General features: G+C 46.9%; 1 protein-coding gene across 5 annotated transcripts in view; it reads left to right on the forward strand.

The window, feature by feature from the left end:
* The window catches only part of LOC109288002 (calcium-activated potassium channel subunit beta-2), a 238,249-nt gene that overhangs the window by 198,984 nt on the left and 16,637 nt on the right, over nt 1-22,628 (forward strand). For all 5 annotated transcript variants that reach the window (XM_019503328.1, XM_019503326.1, XM_019503327.1 and 2 more), the window contains one exon: nt 12,031-12,141. In XM_019503328.1, the coding sequence (XP_019358873.1) occupies nt 12,086-12,141 (56 nt within the window). In that variant the 5' untranslated portion in view covers nt 12,031-12,085. The remainder of the gene's footprint in view (nt 1-12,030; nt 12,142-22,628) is intronic.

Genomic DNA, 22,628 nt, shown 5'->3' on the forward strand with positions numbered 1-22,628 from the left:
AAAGTAGCCTCGAATCCAAAAACTCCTACGTCTGTAGATAACTCTAGTTTTATGACGATGGATCCTGCTATGACTGTAGGTCATTCCCTAACCTGTGCTCAGAGGCAGGGGGTCCAGTCAATGCCTACTTGAAGGGGGCAGATTGAGGGAATGCTGCTTCCCTGCTCCTATGAAAGCCAGCAGAAGATCAGCGCTGCACTGTAGGATGACAAAGAAGGAGGAGCAGGAGCGAGAGGTGGTCAGGATGGCAGCATTATTACCTATCAGCTCATTTACACCCTTGTCAGTAAGTTAATGGTAGCTCCCTTGGCAGCACCTGCCTTTTTCTACTGAATTTGAGGTCAGCCTTCAATATAGCTGGAGCTCCTCAGATAGACCAAGCAAATGTATGTAGATCACTGTCTTGCGTTATGATGCATGGTTATTCCTACTCTACAGTTTACTTGCTGTACAGCAAATGCTGGCATCGAAGCAGAGTCACACCGTCTGATACAGCCTTCACCATCACACGATTTAATGTGGCTGCTACCGGGGCGTTAAATATTCCCTAAGTGGTAGCTGTCTTCCACTAATGCAGATGCATTTCTTTTAGCTAGTTACTTTATAGCTGTTCTTCAGGCATTGCTGGATTTTCCTTGGCATCCCAGGTTTGCTGTAGTATTTATTTCCAGTTACGGCCACACGTAAGTAGGACCAAGTCAGCTAATGTTGGTATTCGTGTGGAAAGCTGCAGGATGAGTGGGTATTATGATTTGTGTAATCTGAGGATTTTTACCTTTTATCACCAGACGTGTCACCTTCTGAAGGCCTTCTCTGTAAACAGTATCATGATAGAGTAATCACCGTTGCTTTTATGTTCTTATAGACTGGTGGGTAGTTTGTTCTATCTGCTTGACAGTTGTATCTTCTCTATTATTAAAAGAATAATACTGCTTTATCTTTCACCTTCAGAGTGCCTTGTACATAGCAGAGCCCAATCCTGCAAGTCCTCCACAGCCCAAACTGCTGTTGACTCCAGGAGGAGGCCCAATCTTGTGTTGAAGTGACAGGTCAAGGAGTTGGAAGAGTTGGGTTCAGTTCTCAGTTCTGTCACTGATCCCCTAAGTCACCTTGAAAGGTTTAGTACCAGCATTAGAAAGCTTCTTTTAAGTTATCCCCTGAATCAGACAGGCAGGGTCTTATTTTATTAATCCCATCATTGTGCTTGGGAGACTAGTCCACACTTTAGCAAACCTCATTGCTAGGAAACCTCTTCATATTCAGCCTATGTCTTCTTCTGTTGAATTTCATCTAGTTATCTTTCTTATGTATACCTCATCATACCAGTACACATCCCTGGCTGGGCTTCTTATCACTCAGTCAAAGGAAAACCATGGAAGCACAGGACATGGGGCTGGAAAAGACTTCCTGAGTCACTGTGTCCAGCACTCTGGTCCCTTCCAACAATACATCTCAAACTTTACCCACCCTATCTTGTGGGGAAACTAAATTTAATGTCCAGTTCTAGCACCGTGCCTTTTTTTTCCCAGGCCAGCTGTGGCTAGAAAACTGCAAAAGCAGTTTGCAAAGCCCCTAAAAAGACTGAATACCTCATAAGGGGTGTGCACCAGGATTTGGGGGAATGCCTGTTCACCAGAGCACCCCAAGGGATGACGAGGTCAAACGGTCACAAACTCCTCCAAGACCATTTTAGGCTGGACTTAAGGAAAAACTTCTTTAGTGTCCAAGTCCCTGGGGCCTGGAAAAGACTCCCTCCAGAGGCGGTGCAAGCACCTACTCTGGACTCTTTTAAGAAACATCTGGATGCTTATCTTGCTGGGATCCTTTGACCCCAGCTGGCTCCCTGCTCCTGGGGCAGGGGGCTGGACTTGATGATCTTCCAAGGTCCCTTCCAGCCCTAACGGCTATGAGAGCTATGAAATGTCACTCAGCAGAAACAATCCTATGTAAGAGTGGCGTTAATGGTCTCTTCAGTTGGGTGGACTGCTGTGGCAACGTCCAGATTGCAAGGCAGGGTAGAAGAGAGGGGTAAAGAGGGGAATCCCAAGGCTGCACCAGAGCTCAAAGAAGACTTACCTTGGATGCATTATGTGATGTGGGGACCACAGGATTACGACAGGCCATTTGGGTTCACAATCTCCTTCTGTTACCTCCAGGTAAACAGCCTGCTTTTGTCTCTGCAACTCCTCTACATTTGCGTTTTGGCAGAACAGCTTTCCAAAGACTGGCTTTTTTCATACCTGTGAGATTTCTGACCATCTTTAATTTCTCTCACCGTTTTCAATTTCCCCTTTTTTTGTTTTTTGCCTGAAGAAGGACATGTATGTCCAAACACTTGCAAAGAACAACTTTTTTGCAACTATTTAGTTGGTCTAATAAAAGAGATCACCTCTACCAAAAAAAAAGAGCTAGTCTGTCTTTGTACTTAGACCAATATGGCTACAGCCTAGATCCTCCAATGCCTAAACATTCTGGATAATGCAGGGAGTCCTTTCCTGAAATGAATTGCTCAGTATTATATCTTTGTACGGAAGGATGTATTTCACCTTTTATTTATTTTAATGCCCCAAGGAGCCTTTTATGGGGTCAAATTAAAACGAGTGCTGATCTTTTTTACAGATTTCCCATTATCTAGGAAGTGAAATGCCAGGAGGAGAATGGAGCTCATTATTTTTGGTGCCATAAATGGCCTATCGAGGTCTCAAAAGGCTCATGATTAACATAAGCATGAACAGAGGCCTTCATAAATAAATGAAAATACCTCAAATATATAGACCAGTCTCCCACACCTTCTTGAAATATTGCCTGTGCTTTCTGTCTCCGGCTGTACACAGATGTGAGGATTTAGAGGGAACAGACCTTTGATGGCCATCCAGGCACTTAAATCTAACCTTGAGAAGGGAAAAGCAGTCATCCCAGAAGGACTGCGAAGTGAACGTAGGACGCTGTGTAACACGCCACGAACTAAGTAATGATCTTTAAGACTGCTTCCCAGAATGCCAGTGGCAAGGGCAACAAACCTGATCATGAGGAAAATTCAGATGTGAGGATTTTCTTTGATCAACTGTGTGGCAGGAGAGAGGCACTGGCCTCTTTGTACGGACTCCCGTCCCAACCTCCTTCCCAGCCTACCGTGCAATTCAAAAAGGCCCTCTTAACCTCGAGGTAGGGCTGTATTACCAATAAATAACATTTTACACCTAGACCCTCAGCAGTGCCTGAGAAGTATTCACTGCAGCTAAAGGGAGATTGCACACAAATGTTTGGTATCCCCCTGACCCTAATAATCTCTGGGCACTGGGACAAGCCTCAATGGAAATGAGAGTAGCCATGAGGCTGCTGTTACTTATGCCAGCTGCCTACGGTACTATTCAATCTTTGCCGCAGTGGAGAGGTGCCCTAGTTACATCTCCCAACCTGCTAGGGCTCATCCATTAGTCAAAGGGTCTTCAGCCGTCTGTGTCGCTTTTGGAGCAACACAGAACAGCCTTAACACAGGGTGAAACCAGACCGCTTCCTTTGCCTCTGCCAAGCCCGGCTTCCTCTCTTCTTTGTGAACCTACACTTAGCACGATGGTGGTTGATCGTGAAAGCAGGATTTAGCGAAGTGGTTCAGATGGGAGCCAGATCCTTTTCTGTCTTCATCACTGAGAAAGCTGAGTTACGACAGACATGCACCCAGGTGATTGTGCAGAAAACAACGCTTAGCGGGATGGGACAGCCCCAGAAGCCCACTGGGTCTCTCCTCATGCAAGTCCCACGTGGAGGACAGGACAGAGCAGGCGCTGAATATTGCATGCTACTTGCCAGGAGGGTCAGCCCGAACGTGTGCATGGACCTTTGCACCTTTATGTTCCAGCATTTCAGAAATGTTAGGCAACAAAAGACCTCCATTGCCTTTCTGTGTCATACTATGTCAGATTCGACCTTCACGTACCTACTTTCAGGGGTCACCCTATTCTTGTCCCACTCTGATATCATTTCCTCCTTTACTCCCTATATTCAAGAGCAAATTGGATGCTTATCTTGCTGGGATCCTATGACCCCAGCTGACTTCCTGCCCTTTGGGCAGGGGGCTGGACTCAATGATCTTCTGAGGTCCCTTCCAGCCCAAATGTCTATGAAATCTATGAAATTCTTTCCTTTCCCTTCAGCTCAATAACCACGGGATGGCTGAAGTCTTTTCCCATCTCCTTTCTTCTAAACATGTCCTTCCCTTCATCTCCAAACTTCTCCCAGGACATTTTCCTTGCATTTTTCTCTGGGATGCCCCTTTGCTTGAACTGTGATCCCTTGTCTTTCCTCGTCTTTGACTGCCTCTGATTAAGCTCTGATCATCAAAAGCCCTATATAAATTTACAGTGCTATATTCATGATTATTAGTCATAGTGATGAACGGCATACTGTTCAAGGGATCAGGGCTGAAATGAGAAAGTGTTTCCAGTTGCTGTGAGAGAAACTTTTAGGACTTAATCATGCACAGCTAAAGGCAACAGAAGTTTCACCGCTGACTTCAACAGGATGTCTCTGATGAGCTGACTAACACGTCTGTCCCTTTCCTTTTAATGGATGAAGTTGGAGCTGCTCATGTGCATTCACAGACCCTTTGCTGGAAGCAGAAATTCTCCTTTATTTCCTCTCCTTTGCTTCTGGGGCAGGAAAAGCTGAGCTCCATCCTAGCTGTCACCAGGAGGTCCCACGGGACCGTCAGATGTAGTGGAGTCACAACCACACCGTGCAGGGCAGCCGTGGATACTATACTCTTTTTAGATGAAAAGGTGCTAAATATTCACTGTAGCAATTTTCCATTTTGGAGGGATGCCACCGAGGAGGGGGTAAAACTTGTGAACTCAACCTCACGTTTCCCTTGAAATGCAATGAGATAATCATAACAGGCTGTGACCTCACAATTGTGAGGATAATACCCACAGGATGCGTGCAATTGTTGTTTCTGCATCCCCAGGGTCAGCAACAGCCAGAGATAATGATAATAATAATTCAAAAATTACCCTTTCCGGGCCACCTTCTTGTCGGACCCCGGGTAGCCGACTGGTTCACCCATGCCTGTGTCTGGCCCTGCATAGAAAGCAAATGTCGCTCACCTTTGCTTCATTTTCTCTTTCAAAAGGAGCTAGCAACAGCACATACTCCTTTGTTTCACAGTTCAATTTGCAGTGAGGCGTCTTCTTCATTTACATAGTTCAAACCTGAATCCTTTGATATGAAATACTGTAACCACGGCTGACTGCACAACAGAGGGGCAAGTCACATTGTGCCGTTGCTCGCATTGTGCAACACCTTACCACCTGGCCTGCTCCCAGATAAAGATGCTGTCAGCGGACCAGAAACTGCTGCTCAGGCAATGCAGCACAGTAAAGCAAGGAAATGAGAGTGGGAGTTGGGGTACACTTTAACCCTGGTTGCCCACATCAAGACACCTTGACCTCCCCCTCGTCCCCAGCCCAGTCCCAGCCCACAAACATTGCTAATTCAAATACAATGAGACCCTGATTGATTGGGGTTTGCATAAACCAAAGCATGACCTCCTTTGACCTTTTCTGTAGTAACTGTATTTATTGACAAAAGTCTTGGGGTCCGGATGCCCCCGAGTCTTGCTTGCCCTTAGTTAACAGACCAAAGGAGCAAACTAAGGAGAAAATCCCCATCTCCATAATCATTCCCCATATCCATAAAATAGGCATAGATTCATAGATTCCAGGGTCGGAAGGGACTTCAGTGGGCAGATCATCGCCTACTTCTTGTTGCTCTCCCCTTATGAATTTGAATTTAGAGGCCCTGTCCACATGAATTTGAATTGGCATGTAGGGTGTATTGGGCAGGTTTCCACCCTTTACTACACAATAACATTCAAGGTGATCTGCCTCCACAGGAAAATCACCTTATGGTATTTCCATTGCTGGAGCCCCGAACTCACCCCAAGACCTGGGATAATCTAAAGACCACCACTACCTCACTTAAAGCATTGAAATACCTGCACACTGCCAACCACTCCCCCACCAGCTTCGTTCACTGTTTTGAAACGTCTCAAAATTCTCTAGAAAATCCTTCCTTCCTGGGGCACCTGGATGGATGGCCCAGTTCCCTGAGTTGCCTTCATTATTGTGGGGCTGATTTTTCCCATTACAAGCAGACAATACCTTGGGTGCCCATCCCAAAAATAGCCCTTTCAGTCTGTGACTGAGTGGGGCTTGATCTGTCCCTACTAACACAAGTGATAAGAGATACATAGCAGTTCCTTAGGCAGATGTTCCTCGGTCCCTTTGACATAACAACTCTTAATTAAAGATCAGATCTTAAACTTTGGACTAATCTATGTCCCAAATTTGTAAAGATAGACACAGACAATATAACATAATCCATATGATGCTAAAAATTACATGAATAAATTGAGCTTACATTGCCTTTTGAACAAGACCAAAAATGAGGTTACTTAAATCAACCTTGGGACAGATGTCTCTGTGGAAGCTACTCTAAACCCCAGAATCATTCTTGTTTTTGAGGTATGATTGTGATGTCTGTACTCAGGCAAAGCCAAAGATTTCTGATTCAAACCCAGGATCTGTCTCATCTACTGTCCTGTCCCCTAATGGTAGCAAGCACTAGATACTTCAGAGAAAAGTACAAGATGCTGCTGGCAGTGAGAAAGTAAATAGATATTAGACAACATGCACCACAGGAAAGTCTCCTTGCTCCTTGTACTCAGAGCTTGGCTTCAACCCTGAGCAGAAGGATTGATATCCCTTCCAAATCCCTCTTTGTAACATTGTTTTCTTCTTCAAATAAATGTCCATTCCATCTCTGAATCCTATTAAATCCCAGGTCTCCATGACACCCTGTGGCAATGAGTTCCACAGGCTCAACATGTCGTGTGGAAAGAAAAGATGTCTTTTTATTAAGTGGTTGGTACTCAAAAGGCTGTGGGTAATTTTGTTAAATATTTTTGGCTAAGTACAGAGTCAAAAAGCCAGAGGCTGAATTGATTCAGTCTTTGCAGATTGGTCTAAAATGCACAGATTAAATTGAAACAGAAGTGAACAGACATCTGATTCAGGAAATGCAGCCACATGCCTGCAGTAGCTCAGGTCAGAAGCCGGGAGGTGCTAAAACGCAGCTCTCTGGCTGTGTGTTCACTTCCTCTTCCTGTTGCCCCAAGGTCTCTGGGATTTGCAGTCCACAATCAGAGTAGCAGGACTCTGCAGGGTTGCTCATCACTTCCTCTTCCTGCTTCCAGGTGCCTCTGAGATTTGTGGTCCACAGTTGCAGCCAGCAGTAAGTTTGAGCAGGGAAAAGGGTGTTTAACATCCCTCCCCCCCACCCCTGGACCCCAGCCAGGGTTTGCCTGGGAAGGGGCAGTCCCCCCCTGTAGACTGGGCTGCATCCCCAGCCACACTTGCCCCCCACCACCCTCTTGTCAGCCAGCCCTCACTGCTCCAACTAGGGAGCAGAGGAGTGGGGCCAGCCCCACTGTCTGTAGCAGACAGCCCAGCCCAGGGCTGAAAAGCATGCTGGGAAGCTGGGAGACTGTGATTTAACTTGAACCAGGAAGGGGTTTTTGACAGAAATTTCATAAACTGATTTCACCCACTCAGTTAAGTCTAATACTATATTCAACCAAGTTTATCTTAAACCACTTTCAGCCATCTTGAAACTGGTTTATGTGCACTGAGCTTCTATTCTGTTACAAGTTTAAACCAGTTTCAGATCACTTAAACTGGTTTATGTGTAACTTCTGTCCCTAGCCTTTAAGAGATTGGAGAGAAAGGGGGCTGGGATTCACAGTCCAGTCTGGTTTCTTATCAAACTACTGAACCAACAGCTTTTGACTTGGTTTCTAATTCCTCCTCCTGAGGTGTTTTTCCCAAAGGGCACTCAGAGTAGGATATTAAAGAAGACACACCTTACTGGCTGTATGAGAAGTTTGTAACTTATAGCTGACCCTTCCAGCTAAAAAAAACACTGAATTAAGTTGCTTACATCTGACCTTTGGAGTGGCTGCTGTGATGTCATTAGTGTTACAATTTTATGCAAGATTAGGCATGTAATTATGTGTTAAATAGTAAAGGTTGGCTTAGATTGCCCAGCTAATGAAGCAGATAGCATTAATGATATCACATATGGACTGCTCCAAGGCACTGGCATTATGAAAAAATTCTGAAATCAGCCTAATTCATATGCAAAGAAAGACCTCTCCCTCCTCTTCTTGCACCTCCTCTGTGTTGGGCCCTCCTCTCCATTCTGGTGGCTGCCATCACACTGCTTCCACTCTGTTGAGAAGCATCCAAAATTGCCCAGCTCCCTGTGGTTATGCTGCTATTGGCCATCCAGTGCTGTATAATTAACACAGGCAGCACAAGATTTTTTCTGTTTGATCACTTAGGCCCCCAGTGTTAGAGGCCAGTAAGGCTAAAAACAGACAACCAGTCTGATGTGGCCCTGATTAGGACTGGCTATGACCAGCACCAACACAGGCAGGGCCCAGTCATTTATGCACTAAGCTTAAATGGAAATGAATTTGAATAAGCTGGGATTGTTCTGAAGCAAAGTGTTAATTCAGACTATTCAGAGGCTTGTCAGTCTGTAAAGTCTAGGGTTTGGTGTAAGACAAGATGTCCAAATGCAAACCAAGCCAGTTACCTGTTTTCAGCCCGAGTGGCCAAACCCTGTCTGCTCAGCAAGTCCAAAGCAGAGCCAGCAACAAGAGTCAGAAAGCCTCTATCCCCAATTGTCTGTTTTCTTCACTAGAAAGCACTCCTTTGTAGGTAGTCTTATTGATTAAATGCTGGCAGCCACTATTTCATCCTCCAAACCATAGCTATTTCGGTGAGAAATGCCTTACCTTATACTTAGTTCCTCTAAGATGAAAGTGATATGCTTAGAGGAAAAGATTTCTAGGCATTCAGATCCCAATCTGATGAGCCCCAGGAGTTAAGGAAGGGGAAGCCAAGCAAACCAAAGGCCCTTGCTGCTCCCAGGTTTGTTGTAAGGAGAGCTCTCCTTTTTCCTTTGGCTGGTGTGCTGAGAATGCCTCATCCTGTGTAATCTGCTTCTGCTGATAAGTGCAGTACAAATGTCCAGGCAAATATTATTAACTGTTTGTATTACAGAACTGCTGAGGGCTCCCATCACGGGCCAGAATGTCAAAGGGCTTGCTGCTCTACAAACAGGGAACAAAAAGTGGACTATGCCCCAAATGCATGTAGTGAATAGATTTTATTCATTTCAGTGTGAACATGAGGGTGCCAGATGCTAACAGCAGAGGACTGAGAATTTGCAAAAAGAGCAGTTCAGTGGCATGCATTGTGGCATTTGGTGGTATGACCTCAAGGCCTGGACAGAAAGAGAAGGGCCCAGTTAATGTCAGGTGTCCTTCCCATTTCCCTACAATTTTGGTTAGAAAAATCCAGGCTGTTGATTCTGCTCCCTACTGAGAGAGAGAACCAGCTGTGACATTGTGAATCCAGATGTGTATCCCCACCCTCTCAGCCACCAAGCTGTGTTTGCAGCTGGAAATTGGCCCGGATCCACCTCCATTTTATTTTCTTCATAAACCCCTCGCACTCGGGTCTGAATATTCGCCCTGGTTCCCAATGATGCTAATATGTAAATCAGCCTGGTGTGTGATTTTTATTGATGGCCTCATTACAACATTTTCCAGACAAGCAGTGCTCTGGAAGGCATGTGCATCTTCCGGGGGCAGCATAAGTGACCGTGATTTCTCAGTGGGGTGGGGAATGGCCACCGAGCTACAAACAACTTCAGCATTAAGACATTTAGTATCCAAATTATTTTATTTTTATTCCTGAGCTCTTTTCTGTGCAGGGCACTAAATGCACTTAGTTCTGTACAATGCACACAGTCAGATATGGCTCCTGCCCAGAGGGAGTTTACAATGTAAGGCTCCAGCCTATGAGATGCTGAGCACCAATAAGCTACACCAGGGGTGTCAACCAGGGGTACACATACCCCTGGCAGTACTTGGGAAGGCCCCAGGGGGTACACGGCAATGGCATGGAGAAGCAGGGGTACTTGGGAAGCAGTGGCGTAGGGGATGGGGCCACTGCTGCCATCCAGCACTTCACGTGAACAACCACTCCCCCGAGCCCAAGTCCATCCAGCCAGGAAACCCCCCTCCATGCTTGTCAACTGTCCACTGGGGGACCCCCCACTTCTCAACCAGCTGCTGGGGGTACACTGACCAAAAAAGGTTGAGAACCCTTGAGCTACGCTGAAGTCCCCTCTTTGAAAGGATGAAAGTTTGGAACTGGTTGAGATGGAACTGGTTTAGAAATGGGGAGAGCAGTATGTCCAAAGCAGTTCCCTGCATCTGCCACCTCTTCCCCTTGAATTTCTCCCTGCTTCAGACTTCAAGATTGGAGTGAAATGGTTCAAGTCCTGCCACAAAAGTAAGAGGGAACACAGGGCAGTAGTTGTGCTGCGGGAGTATTTAGGGAAGTCTCTGGGTAGGAGATGGTAAGAAGGAAATACAGAAAAAGAAGGAGTGAGCACGTGCTCAGCAGGAATGAAGTGGGAGGTTATGCTGGGCAGAGGAGAAGAGGAACGCATAAGGAAACATAAAGCCACAAGTAGGAGAGGGAGCTGGAAGCGAAGTAGATGAAGGAGAACGGTACCATAGCAAGGGAAGGATGAGCAGGGCGACTGCCTCGGGTGCCGAAGCAAAGGGGCGCCAACAGACACTGCCCAGATGAGGCAGGGTGTTGGATGAAGCAGCGAGTGGCTCATCTGGGGGGGCAAGAATTGGGGAGGGGTCCCACCGCTATATGCACTCCCGGGCTAGCATGGGGGGGGGCATGTGCCCCCTGGATTTGTGCACGGGGCGAGGGCTGGCTGCTGCCCGGGCATCAAACTTCCTTGCTACGGCACTGAAGGAGAAGGTAGGAGGAAATTAACTGGTAGCCAATTTAAAAAAACAAGTGCTTTTTCTGCTTCTGCAACAACCGCACACCCTTCAGCTAAGCAGATATGGACCACGGATTTTGCTTGTGTGAAAAGGGATCCTTTTAAATTGATATCAGAAACATTTCCGAACCAAGTTAATCAATCAAGAAAAGCCTGAATTGCAGCATTGGGGATGGTCTCTGGGAGTTTTGCCTGATTTAGGGTCTCAGAACTGAGACTAATAAAAAACATCCAGCCTTGTCATTTATATTTCACCCCCAGAAATGGTGGGGAACGGTAGAATCCAGTGTCAGAAAGATCAGCCTGTGCCTGATGGTACCGAGGAGCAACTTCCTGGAGATCAAAGAGTTAATCCATTATATGAACAACAGAGAAAGAAAAACAACCTGTCCTCAACATTTACTCTGCATGCATCAATGGCCACAAGTAGCGATGGAGCACCTGGTCAAGTTGCTATGAGTCTCTTGAGAGGCGCCAATCAGTGTGGCAGCTGGGAGAGGGATTTTACTGCAGTTCGATTTAACCACGGGTTTGGTAACAGATTGGAGCATTCTTGAAACGCCATGGGCTCACATCATTATTTCAAATCCATTTCTACTTAGAACAAATGGATAAAGAGAGCCTGGGTGGGTAGGAAAACATGCAAAAAGTGGTGGGAATAGAACAGGTTTCCAGAGTCGTGTTTAGCTAGTGCTGCATACACTCAAACGTGAAGTTTTTCAGCCTCCAAAGTGCACGCAAGTGCTTCTAGGGTGAATCCAGCACAAGCGCTTGTAGAAGCAGCAAATACAGGCAACCAAATGCTGTCTTAGCTCTGACAGGAGCTAGTACTAGCTTTAAAAGAGAGAGAGGGAGAGAGAAGTAGAAGATAATTTAATCTCAATTAAAGTTCCTGGAAGAGAAAAGAAAAGTCATCTCCATTATTTTACATATCACCTTGAATAGTCAGAAGGCCCATCTCCACGGTTCAGAGCCCACTGAGCACTCCCAGCGCTGATCAGAGCCCAGACTGGGGGGACTTGGCGTGATGGATGCAGCGTGGGCTGGGATGTTTCAGACAAACCGTGATAAAGACTTTCCATCTCCTCCTAGGTCCTTCCATCGTCCCTCCACAGTAAGCAAAGGCACCAACGGGCAATCCTCTAAGATGTTTATTTGGACCAGTGGCCGGGGCTCCACCTCTTACAGACATGATGAGAAAAGGTAAATTTTATCGATATCTATTTGGGGCTTGGGGTGGTTTCTTAATCCGTTTTATATGAAAAGTCAGATCCTGGTTGTCCTGGTACAGTAGTGCAGGGGGGAGGAGGGAGAGCCACAGATCAAATGTCCCCAGAGAATAGGTCACCTTGATGAATATAGGTGATCTCTGGTGCAGTCTAACTAAAATCTGATGTACTGGAGGTGTGGCCCAGGTCTGTCTTGTCCCTAGCAAAGCCACTTGCATGGTGAGCACCTCTGAGGCTGGCACACCTTTTTAAAGGTGTACCTTCTGCAAAGCATCAGGCTTCCAGCTACTATTCCTCAGCTGAGGAGCACGCTGCCACTCAGATGACCCTCGCCAGGCCATCTTCAGCGAGAATGTCACCCTATCCCCCTTCCTAGTCTGGACTGAATTAGAGAGTTCTTGAGCGTGTGTGTATGTGTGTGTGGGTAAGTGAATCATTGCACAGTTGTAAGCTGAGGACAAACAGGATGAAGGGATTTCTATGAAATGACCAGTTCATTTAATCAGTACCATGGGAGAGGATTGGTTTGAAGGCGACAGGAGGAACACAAGTTAACTAGATCTCCCTTGGGAAGGGGGGAATTACACAGAGGAGAATGAAAGGGAGGGAGAGGCTTAAAGTGCACAGACAAAGGGAGCACTCAGTTGGGAATGAAAGAAGTTAAATCTCACTGATGAAAGAACAATTGCCTGGTAATGCTCAGCTTCCTCCTTCCAAAATATCTCCCCTTTGTAGAGAGATTCGCCAGACAGCCTGTCTTGTCACAACCTGGGCACATTTCCCTTTCTTTTCTCTTCCTCTTTTCTCTCCTCTGTTGCCCTTGCAGACACTAGTAAATGTAATCACAAAAACTCAGACCTTGGTGAAACAAAAACAGAGGAAAATGCATCCACGCCGCCAATTAGCAGAGCACACTGTTAATTCTAATGAGAGATTACTTCTGGCATCTGCTTTAGAAAATATGCTTGTGGCCTTTGGTGCCCGACATGGACTCGACATGGAAAATCTGCCTGCTCATTCTGATGTGGAAAGGGGAGCAGGGCTCTTCTGCAAATCTGGTTCCCCTGTGGGCATTGGCCCCCTTTGAAAACCTGGTCCTGCCAAAGCTGTATGTTTTGTGAAGTATTTAGTGGGAGATTTTCAAAGGTCACTTTGGTGGCTAACTCCTATAAAAGGTCCCTAAAAACTGGGCCCTTCACTGGTTCCTGTGCCCTCACAGATCTCCCTCGTCATTGATTTGTGCTCTGAGAAAATACATCCCTCTGCCTTGATACGGAGATATGGATTAGACCTGGGACAGATATTTATATAAGATGTGGTTCAGAGAGGTAATGAGCGCCTCATGCTACTGAGGCTGTCAGCACTCAGTGCCTTTGACAGTCAACCCCCTCGCATGATGCCACACAAACAGATACAGCAAGTAGGCAGCTCTTCCTAGCACATGGCAGCCCACTTGCATTGGGTGCCCATCAGCAGCCTTCCTCAGGCAGGAGGTTGAGCATGTCAGGCAGCATCTACACTGTGCATTATTCATTAAATTCTTCTACATGAAGGAAGTTACAGCAATGTGGGCCTGATTTTACTCTGATTCATCCCAATCAGAATTTGGCCATTGCCTTCCATGTTGCCCTTCAAGGTTGCAGTACCACACAGCAGCTAGCATTATACACCCAGCAGAAGTCTCAGCACTGCTTGCTGCAGTGACACTATAGTACAGGGGTAGGCAACAGTTTTGGGCAGAGTGCCCAAAACACCCACAGCCTCAACTTGTTAGATGTTGACGTGCCAGGGGTGGATGGTGGGGGAAGCTGCAAGGGCCTGATCCTTGTTGTGGCTTCCCCTCTGTCTGCCCCGAGGCGCATGTGCCAAGCAAAATGTTTTTTGCGTGCCATGCTCTGGCACATGTGCCAAGGGTTGCCTACCCCTGCTATAGTAGACATAGCTGTAGTGGGTTTTTTCGCAGTCAGTTGTGAGCACCTGTGTATCAGACACTATAAGTGCCATACAAGTAATAGATACCATAGCAGAGTGAATAGAAGGGAACAGAAAACTGTAATCAGAGCATCTCAACTAGAGTCTCAGAAATACAAAAGGAGAGGAGTTAACAAAGGAAGTATTTTGCCAATAGGATGAACTCTACTGCTAACACGTTCGGTGATTTGTAGCACCTGCAAAATCACCGTTTCAAATAAGGAATGAATTACAGAGAATTATCTTCCTCCCTTCTTCCCGCCCCCCGATACCTCTCCACTAGGGCTGTGCGAATTTTTACCAGCTGTTTCATTTTGACGTTGTTTCGACTCGTTTCAAACTCAAGTTTTGCTTCTTAGCAGCTTGAGGTGCAGTTTCCAAGAAACCCCTAGACCTGTCTCCTTGAAAGTTGGCAGGCTTCGTGGCCTCTGCAGGGGCTACCATCCCGACAGTTTTCACCCTGCTGTGCCTTCACACACACACAACACAAGTTCTGTTTTCAAGAATTTGAGGTGCAGTTTCCCAGAAACCCTTGCATGTATGTCCTTGGCAGGCTTCATGGCCTCAGAAGGAGCTACTGTCTCTGCAAGTTCCATCCAAAGCAGGCAAGAACTGACAACGTTATAGGCAGTTTTGTGGTTCCCCATTATAGCCTATGGGTGAAACGTCAAAACAGTGTCGAAACAGCAAATCAGTTTCAAAATGGAACAGTGGTTTTGAAACGAAATGAAACTCGAAATGAAACACTGTCCCATGGAAACGTCAAAACAGAAGTCAAAATGAAAGTTTCTCCACCCCCCACTCTCCTCTCACAATGATTCCTTCAGAAGAATTTTTGTTCTTCAACCATCAGACTAAAAAATTATGGCCTGAAACACCAAGATGGTGGTATAACTGGCTCTGCAAATGTAGCTTTTTGAGGGGACGCACATGATAAGCACTAAATGGCCTTAATCCTGAAAACACTTTTATATACCTGAGTGGCTTTATACAAATGAGCAAGCTACTTTCCCTGTAGGAAGTAATAAACAGGCCTGTGTTGGCATGATTGAAGCCTAAATGTGTGTATTTTATCTACTCGTCTTAAACATCGACTGGTTTGGGTTTTTTTTCAGGCAGTTTTGGGACTCCTGAGCAAAGTCACTTTACAAGGGTGCAGACAGAAGTGCAGCTCCCAAGTCTAACTCATGGCAATTCATAGAAATTGCCATGAATTAGACCAGGGGTGGGCAAAATATGGCACGTGGGCCAAATCCAGCCAGGCCATTCTGTCTGACCTGCAGGCCCCTAAAACATTTAGAAAATTAATATTTATGTTCCCCAGCTGCCTGTCAAAGTTGACAGGAGCCAGGGGCAGTAGGACCCAAAAGAAGCTGCTGGAAGAACCAAGCAACCGCATGCAGGGAAGCACTGAAAGCTGCAGCAGGCGGAGGGGAAGGGACAGTGAGTGGCGCGTGGGAGTGCAGAGGGAACAAGGAGTCTGCACCAGTGCACTGGGAGCAGGGCCAGTGGGGGCCCAGAGTGGGGTGGCAGAAGTGCGGGGAAGGGGTCAGCAGGGGCTATGGAGACAAACCGGCTCCTCCTCTCCCTGCTGGTGCAGCCCGGCCCGGCTCCAGAGTCCTTGCCAGTCCCTGCCCTGTGCTTCTGCCACCCCACTCTGGACCCTGCTGGCGCTGGCCCCAGGACACCAGCACAGCCCTGCGCTCTCGCCCAGCTGTTGCTGCACTCCTCCCACCTGCTCACTCCCACTCCCCACACCTGCCACAGTCACTTGCCCACCACTGCCACCACTCCCCTCCACCCCTTCACCAATCACTCCAGCACCACGTGGTTCCCAGCTGCAGTGCTGGGACTGCAGGATGCAGCAGGAGCTGGCCTGGCCCCTGTGATTCTTGGCCAGCTCCATGCAGTGCCAGCCAGGCTGGTCCAGCTCCTCCTGTATCCTGCGGTCTTGGCCGTGCAGCTGGGATGTGGTGCCAGAGTGGCAAGCTGGGGAGGGGAATGGGGAAGTAGCAGAAAGGCAGCAGTGGTAGATGGAGGGGGAAGTAGTCATGAACAGGAGCAAGGGGCCATGTTGCTGCCCCAAGGCCAGGAGCATCAAGAGTACAGAGCCCAGTTTTGGAGAAGCACTGGGGGGTCTCTGCCTGCCATGGGGGGCTGTGGGCAAATCTTCCCCCCCCACACATGCCACAACCCTCTCCAGCCACCCTTCCCCCACATACCCACCCACACCACATATCCACACACACACCCACATGCTCCCCTACCCCACATACACACACATCCCCCATGCCTATCTAGCCCCCACAAACCCCACACACTCCCACACACACCCCATACCCACAAGCCTACCCCCCTACAATATACGAGAGTAAGACTTCATTTTAAGCTATTGTACAATCACCTGTATGTACACTACACAAACGCATGTAAATCAGGACAAAAATATTTTTTTCAAATTAAACTAATGAATATAGTAGATGTTTGATTTTTAGAATATAATTTGGTATTTTTCTGGTTCAGAGATGGCAAACCCTTGCTGAAAAAGAGTACTTTGGCAGGGGGAAAGGGGAGGGAGTGTTGGTGTCAAAGGTCAGAGGTGGCCAGGGGGTGGGGCACCTGTCAAGGGGCGGGGCTACCCTTGCAGCCCTCGACGGCTTGCCAAAACTTGGTAAGCGGCCCTCCGCCTGAAATAATTGCCCGCCTGAGTTAGACTGATCCTCTTGACCCAACAGACATTAGGTGTTGGATCAGGAGGGTGGAGAATCAGCTCCAATTTGGAGCTGATCCATGGAGAGAGGCTACATCTTGGCCTGGCTCTGTCCCTCACTATCTCTGTTACTGTCTCTAGATGGGAGGGGGGAGAAGGCAGGAGAGGGAGGTCTTCAGGAGTTTTCTCAGCCCCACTGGAGTTGGGGGGCAAGTAGATTGAAGCCACCCCAAGGTGAGGCCGCCTGTGTTTTAGATAGGATTTAGATAGTCCTGTTTGGCCTGCTCCAAAGCATATTCACATCAGGGAGCCTCCTTCCACAGATTTCACTGGGGTTTGGATCAGGCACCACAGTGAGTTTTCTTGTGTCGCTGCAAATCTCATAACAACAAAACTTGATTCAGCCAGACATATTATATAAAAAATAATAGAAAGAAATCAGCTGCAGAGCACAGAAAGTCCCCGAGCACTTAGCACCGGGATTTCTGCAGGTAACATCCAGGTTTTTATTTGACCTCTACATTCAAGGATTTCCTGCAAACCCTTCACATGAGGCAGTTTGACTGGCATCTGCATAATAATTGTGATATCAGAGGACTGAATCATGTTTCAAAGTCATTCCGAATAATTCAGGCAGATGTGTATCCCCACCTGATTCCTACATGACTCTGCTGTCAGGGTAGAGAGCGTCTCAATTAGCCAGTTCATTTAGGCTTTGTAGGTGAGTTTGTGTGGGTTTTTTAAATCCAAAATATCCTGGTCGCTTGGGTAGTAGATGATTGTAGATATTTCATATGGGATGTCTGAAATAGGGAGCAATCCTGACATCCCCGTTCATCACATCTGCTTCATTCACAGATCCTGCCAATACAAAACCTAACCCTGACAGAAAATGAGCATCTGAAGTACTAATAAACATGCTGGTTGTTGTAAAAGGCAACACCTCTTCAGATGGGACCTGTAGCTCTTAGTTGCAGAGGAGAGGGTAGAAATTAGTTCGTACATCTACATACAGGGTGCAGACAGAAGTGACAATTTTCGCCAGTCTGGTCACAAAAAGTGGTCTATAGCCTTGATCAAACACAAGTGCATGGCTGCAAACTGCTTCAAAAATGGCTGATTGGATGAAAATCTGAACCCTCATTGCATCATATGAAGATGTTTCAAAACATAGCATGTTCTGTAACTTGTGTCTGCACTGCCTGACAGCCTTTCGCTGTTTTCAGAATGGGAAAGGGAGCAGAGGGAGTTTGGTCTCAAGTTTTTTCAGCCTCTACTGGATGCTGGGGTGGGTGTACTCTTCCCTCTAGCGCTGGCTGGGGAATCCCTAGAATGAGCTTCTCCTGCTCCTCTTCCCCCCTCCCATTCTGAAACAGGGACAGCCAGGGAAAGAGGAGGGGCCATTGATAGGGGAAATTGGCTGCAGGCCACAGCCAGCAGCTAGATTCCCCTCCCCCCTAGAACCAATAGTGAACTTCTGTTTGGTCTGGGGGATGGCTGTAATTCAGAGCAGTTCCTGCAAAGCATTCTTAGTTACAGCGGGGAGCTCCACTTCTGTCTGCACCCACCTAATCCTGGAGCAGCTTCCCTGCCTTGCTTCTGGGTTTGGCAAGTGCAAACAGGAGTGGGTCAGCAGGGCATGCTCAAAAACAGCTTCCCTGGAAGCACCAGTGTAGATTAGCTATTGTAGCCAAGTATGATGGGTGAAGATGGGCCACATTGGTGGTGTAGAGGTTTCGAGAGCCCTGTAGTTCTTTAAACAGATGCAGTATGCAATTCCCCCTAATGTATGTTAACCACTTTAGCATCTTGACGGAGTTCTGGTCTGACCCTACATCAACAGACCAGATCCTCAAGATCATGTATTTACCAGGCCCCTTCTCATCAGCCAAGCTATTACAAAGTAAAGGCAATGTTCCTCATCCTAGAGCAGAAACAGCTCTTGGCTATGAAGAGTATAAATGGATTTCTTTGTGAAAGCTACTGGACTCTGACAGACCCTGTAGTTGTCTCTGCCTCTGCAGGTCTCAGGATGAATAAATATAGTCTGTGCTGCCTACTGTCCTCACATAAGGTCCTCCTGAACCCTCACCTGGACTTAGGTGTGCAAGGTACTGCAAGGTGGAGCACCCTGCCCTGCTGCTGTAGAGAAGCAGAGAGGAAGAGTCTACCTGCCCTTCACTGCTACCTCATCCCACACAACAGCCAAGTTGCTTCAGAGCTTGTGGGGAGCCATGCTGTACCACAGGACCAGCCTGATAAGGGGAAGCTGGACGGGTAGCAGGGCAAATGGCAACAGAAGCAATTTGGAGAGCAAGGAATTGCGTCGTCTTGGGCTCTTGACATATTGAGGGCCACATCCCATTTCCTTTTAGGTGCCTCAGTGGCACAAGCATTTGCTTAACTGCAGGCTTTGGCATGGCATGCTGGGATTCTGCTTCACCCAGCGGTGGGGGAAGAGGGCCCAGTAGCCAAGTGGTTAGGGCACTGGCCCAGAGAGAGGGATGCCCAGGTTGTAGGCTCCCCTTACCCAGAGGGTGTTTGAACCAACATCTGCTTCCCATTGGAAGTGCTCCAACCATTAGGCAAGGGGAGAGGCATTATCCAAACTCTTTTCCAGCTCTTCTCTGGACACTCTTCCTGCAACCTAAAAGGCATGAGGGCCATTTTCTTTCTCTTCCTCCAGTCCTGCTAGTCATGGTTTTTCTGTGACTAAACTATTACCCAGGCTTACACACATACCTGGGTCATCCTGTTGCACCGTGCACCTGCCCAGCCAGAGCACAGCCCTACTAAGCATGCCCAATGGGCACCTGCACACTTGCACACCCAAAGCTGAATCCCAACTGTACGTAAGTGCCAAAAACAGCAGTTAACATGACTCCATTTATGCCATTTTGATGCACAGTGAAATAGGATTTATCCATTAATTCCTTTATACAAATGGCAAAAAGATGACCCGGGAGAGCTCATGTTCTCACGCCTTAGATTCCGGTGTTAAAAGAAAAAAGCACTAGACATTTGGAGAGTTTTTAACTGTTATCACATTTATTAGACATAGTCACCAAGCTGTAATGTCCAGGCTGGAGTGATCTGTGGCTCCATTAATACACACCACTGGAGTCAGCTCATTGTGGCTATGCAGCAGTGAGACCAGAGATCAGCTGCCTTAGCACAGCACTTGTTCTCCTCAGCAAGCAAGAGCAGCTCCTTGACTGTGCCCATAACTTACCCTTATGACCCATTTTATCCAGCAGAGAAGCACAGGCATGCACAAGCCACCGTGCCACAAAGCCACATGGAGTGGCTTGGACTTTAGCAGGGGCGTGAAGGATAACCCACAGAAGGACTTTGCTGCCACAGCTGAGCTGAGGTTATGGTGCTTTGCTGAATGCACTGCACATAGGTTAGCTTGTGACTTGAACCAGCTGTGGGAGTGAGGCAGAGCAGGAACCCCCCTGTCTCTGCAGCACAGGCTATTCAAGCACTGGGTAAGCGTTCATCAAAGTAAGCAAGTGCCACGTGTCATCATCCTCCTCCCCACTGAGAGGCAGGAAAAGCGAGAACAATGCAAAGCCCTGGCTTCCAGCCCTTTGGCTCTCTGGCTGGCACAGGGACCGCATCAGAATAGTCAGGTCTTAGCTGGTATCAGTTAGCAGCAAGTTACATATCCAGTTGGGTCAAGAACAAAGAAGGGGAAGAATTGTGTCTTAAGGCCCATGTGCACTGTCATGCCATGAAAACGTGCCCTACCCCTCATTCAACCTGTATCCAAGACTGAAATAGTGTTGTGCAGCTTCTTGTGTGGGCCACCCCAGCCAGTTCTCAGCATTTATTGGAGGAATTGTGTTTACGTGACAGCTGTGCAGCATTCAGTTCTCAGGGAAGAGCAGTAAATGTGCTAGGTGTGTTTCCATGTGGCGCTAGCTGACACAGTTCAATGTGGTGCAGACACCATGAGTGCTGACAGACATGCAAGTCCCTGCTCTAACTCATGGCGCTTTGCATAAAGTGACCCCCCTCCCCTGACCCAGCAGAAATTCACCTGTTGCGGGGGGGGGAGCGGAGGAGGATAGAGCCTGCCTGTTTGTCCTGTGATCAGGGCTGGACTCATGCAGCAGCACCCCCCGCCCCCAGTTCAGGCTGGAAAAACCCCATCCCTCAGCTCCTCTCCCCATCCTCCCTCCCACGACCCTTTCTGCATACAGCACCAGGGGCAGAACTGGGCTGTATCAGTTCAGCCCCAATTGCACTGACAGATTGACCCCAGGGAACACAAGTTTCCTAAGGTGCTTCACTTTAGAGCACCTTCATTTGATCCCTCATTAAATAAGGGTTAATTTGTTGCACGAATGGCCACTTTTAAGGCAGTCTTCAGCTGTACACACGTGTCATAGCACAGCTGTGGAGCGCTTTCAAGGGGCCAATTGTATGGCAAATATAACTCCTGCTTGTGCCCCATTAGTAGTATCTTCTGGGGCAGCTTCTGGATTGACACATCTGGACTGAAAGCACCCCTTTCTCAGGGCTGTGGCACCAAAAACCATTTAGCCCTGTACTTGCAATATTTATAGCAACTTACTTATTGCAGTGTTTCAAGGAAAAAGCCATTAGATCAAATATATTAAGGACCACGACCCCATCAGCAGATACTTATTTGCCATGGCTGATGAGTCTTAAACTGAATCAGCAGTTTTACTATACAATGCTCATAGACTATTTCTACAACATACCTTGTAGTCCATGTTTTTACCTTTCACTGCACATTTCTTGGCTTCAGGCCGTGTGGGAAATAGTTGTAACCATACTCAATTAGCTATTTGTTTTTAAATCGTCCATTTGAATCACTTTTATGTTTCAGTTGTTCTAGTGACATTAATAACTGATTGCACCATGTCTATTTTATGTCTACAGACTGACATAAGTTATGCCGGGTGATTGGCTAATGTTCTGGAACTGCATGACTATTGCTACCTTTCTGCCTGCTTTCATTTGGGAACAAAGCAAATCTTAATAGCAGCTCTCAGAGTTAAATACATTTTGATAAATAATAGGAAAGTAGCATTTGACTATTATTTTACATCACTTCTTTGAAGGCAAGAGTCCAAGAAGTCACTAAATATTTCCGACAACACTGAAGAAAACCTCAATGGGATGAATTACCCTTTTGTTTCCAAGTAGGAAAATATTATCAAGTTTTTAAGGAACTGGCTTTTGAAGAGAAACTAAGGGAATCAAAGAAAGTAAATTTGAAGGGAATTTAGAAACTTCAGAAGGAAAATGATCTGGAGAAAGTAATGCCGAGAAAAGTTCAAAGAAAAGTAGATGAGTCATAAAAATAATAAAGAAACATCAACAAACTTTCATCAATAGTATTATGAATGCTGAAGAATGTCTTGATAAAACCTTTTGCCCCCTTGGAAGCAGACCCAGTCCCATCTATGATTTTGCATCAGAAACAATGCTTATAAATGTGACTACATTACTATGCCTGTAGGAAGCAGTAACACTACTTAAAATGTCATTGTGTTGATCTGTTATTGTAGATGATATTATCCTTTTTATAAGGGCAAGTGAAACTTTACAGTTTCAGCATAGATGAGTTGTGGGTTTGTCAGAACCCAAAATAATGCTCATGTTGATGCTGCTCACCTGCCATTTTACAGACAGTAGAAGAGGAACTACTCCTGCGTGTGCTACTGTGGCCATTTTATGGTGGTGCCAGGGCTCAGAGGTATGCAGTTCACATACATCGCGTGCTGCCTGGATGAGTTAAAAGA

Source organism: Gavialis gangeticus, unplaced genomic scaffold (genome assembly GCF_001723915.1).
Source record: "Gavialis gangeticus isolate Ggan-Ray unplaced genomic scaffold, GavGan_comp1, whole genome shotgun sequence".
Lineage (NCBI taxonomy): Eukaryota > Metazoa > Chordata > Crocodylia > Gavialidae > Gavialis > Gavialis gangeticus.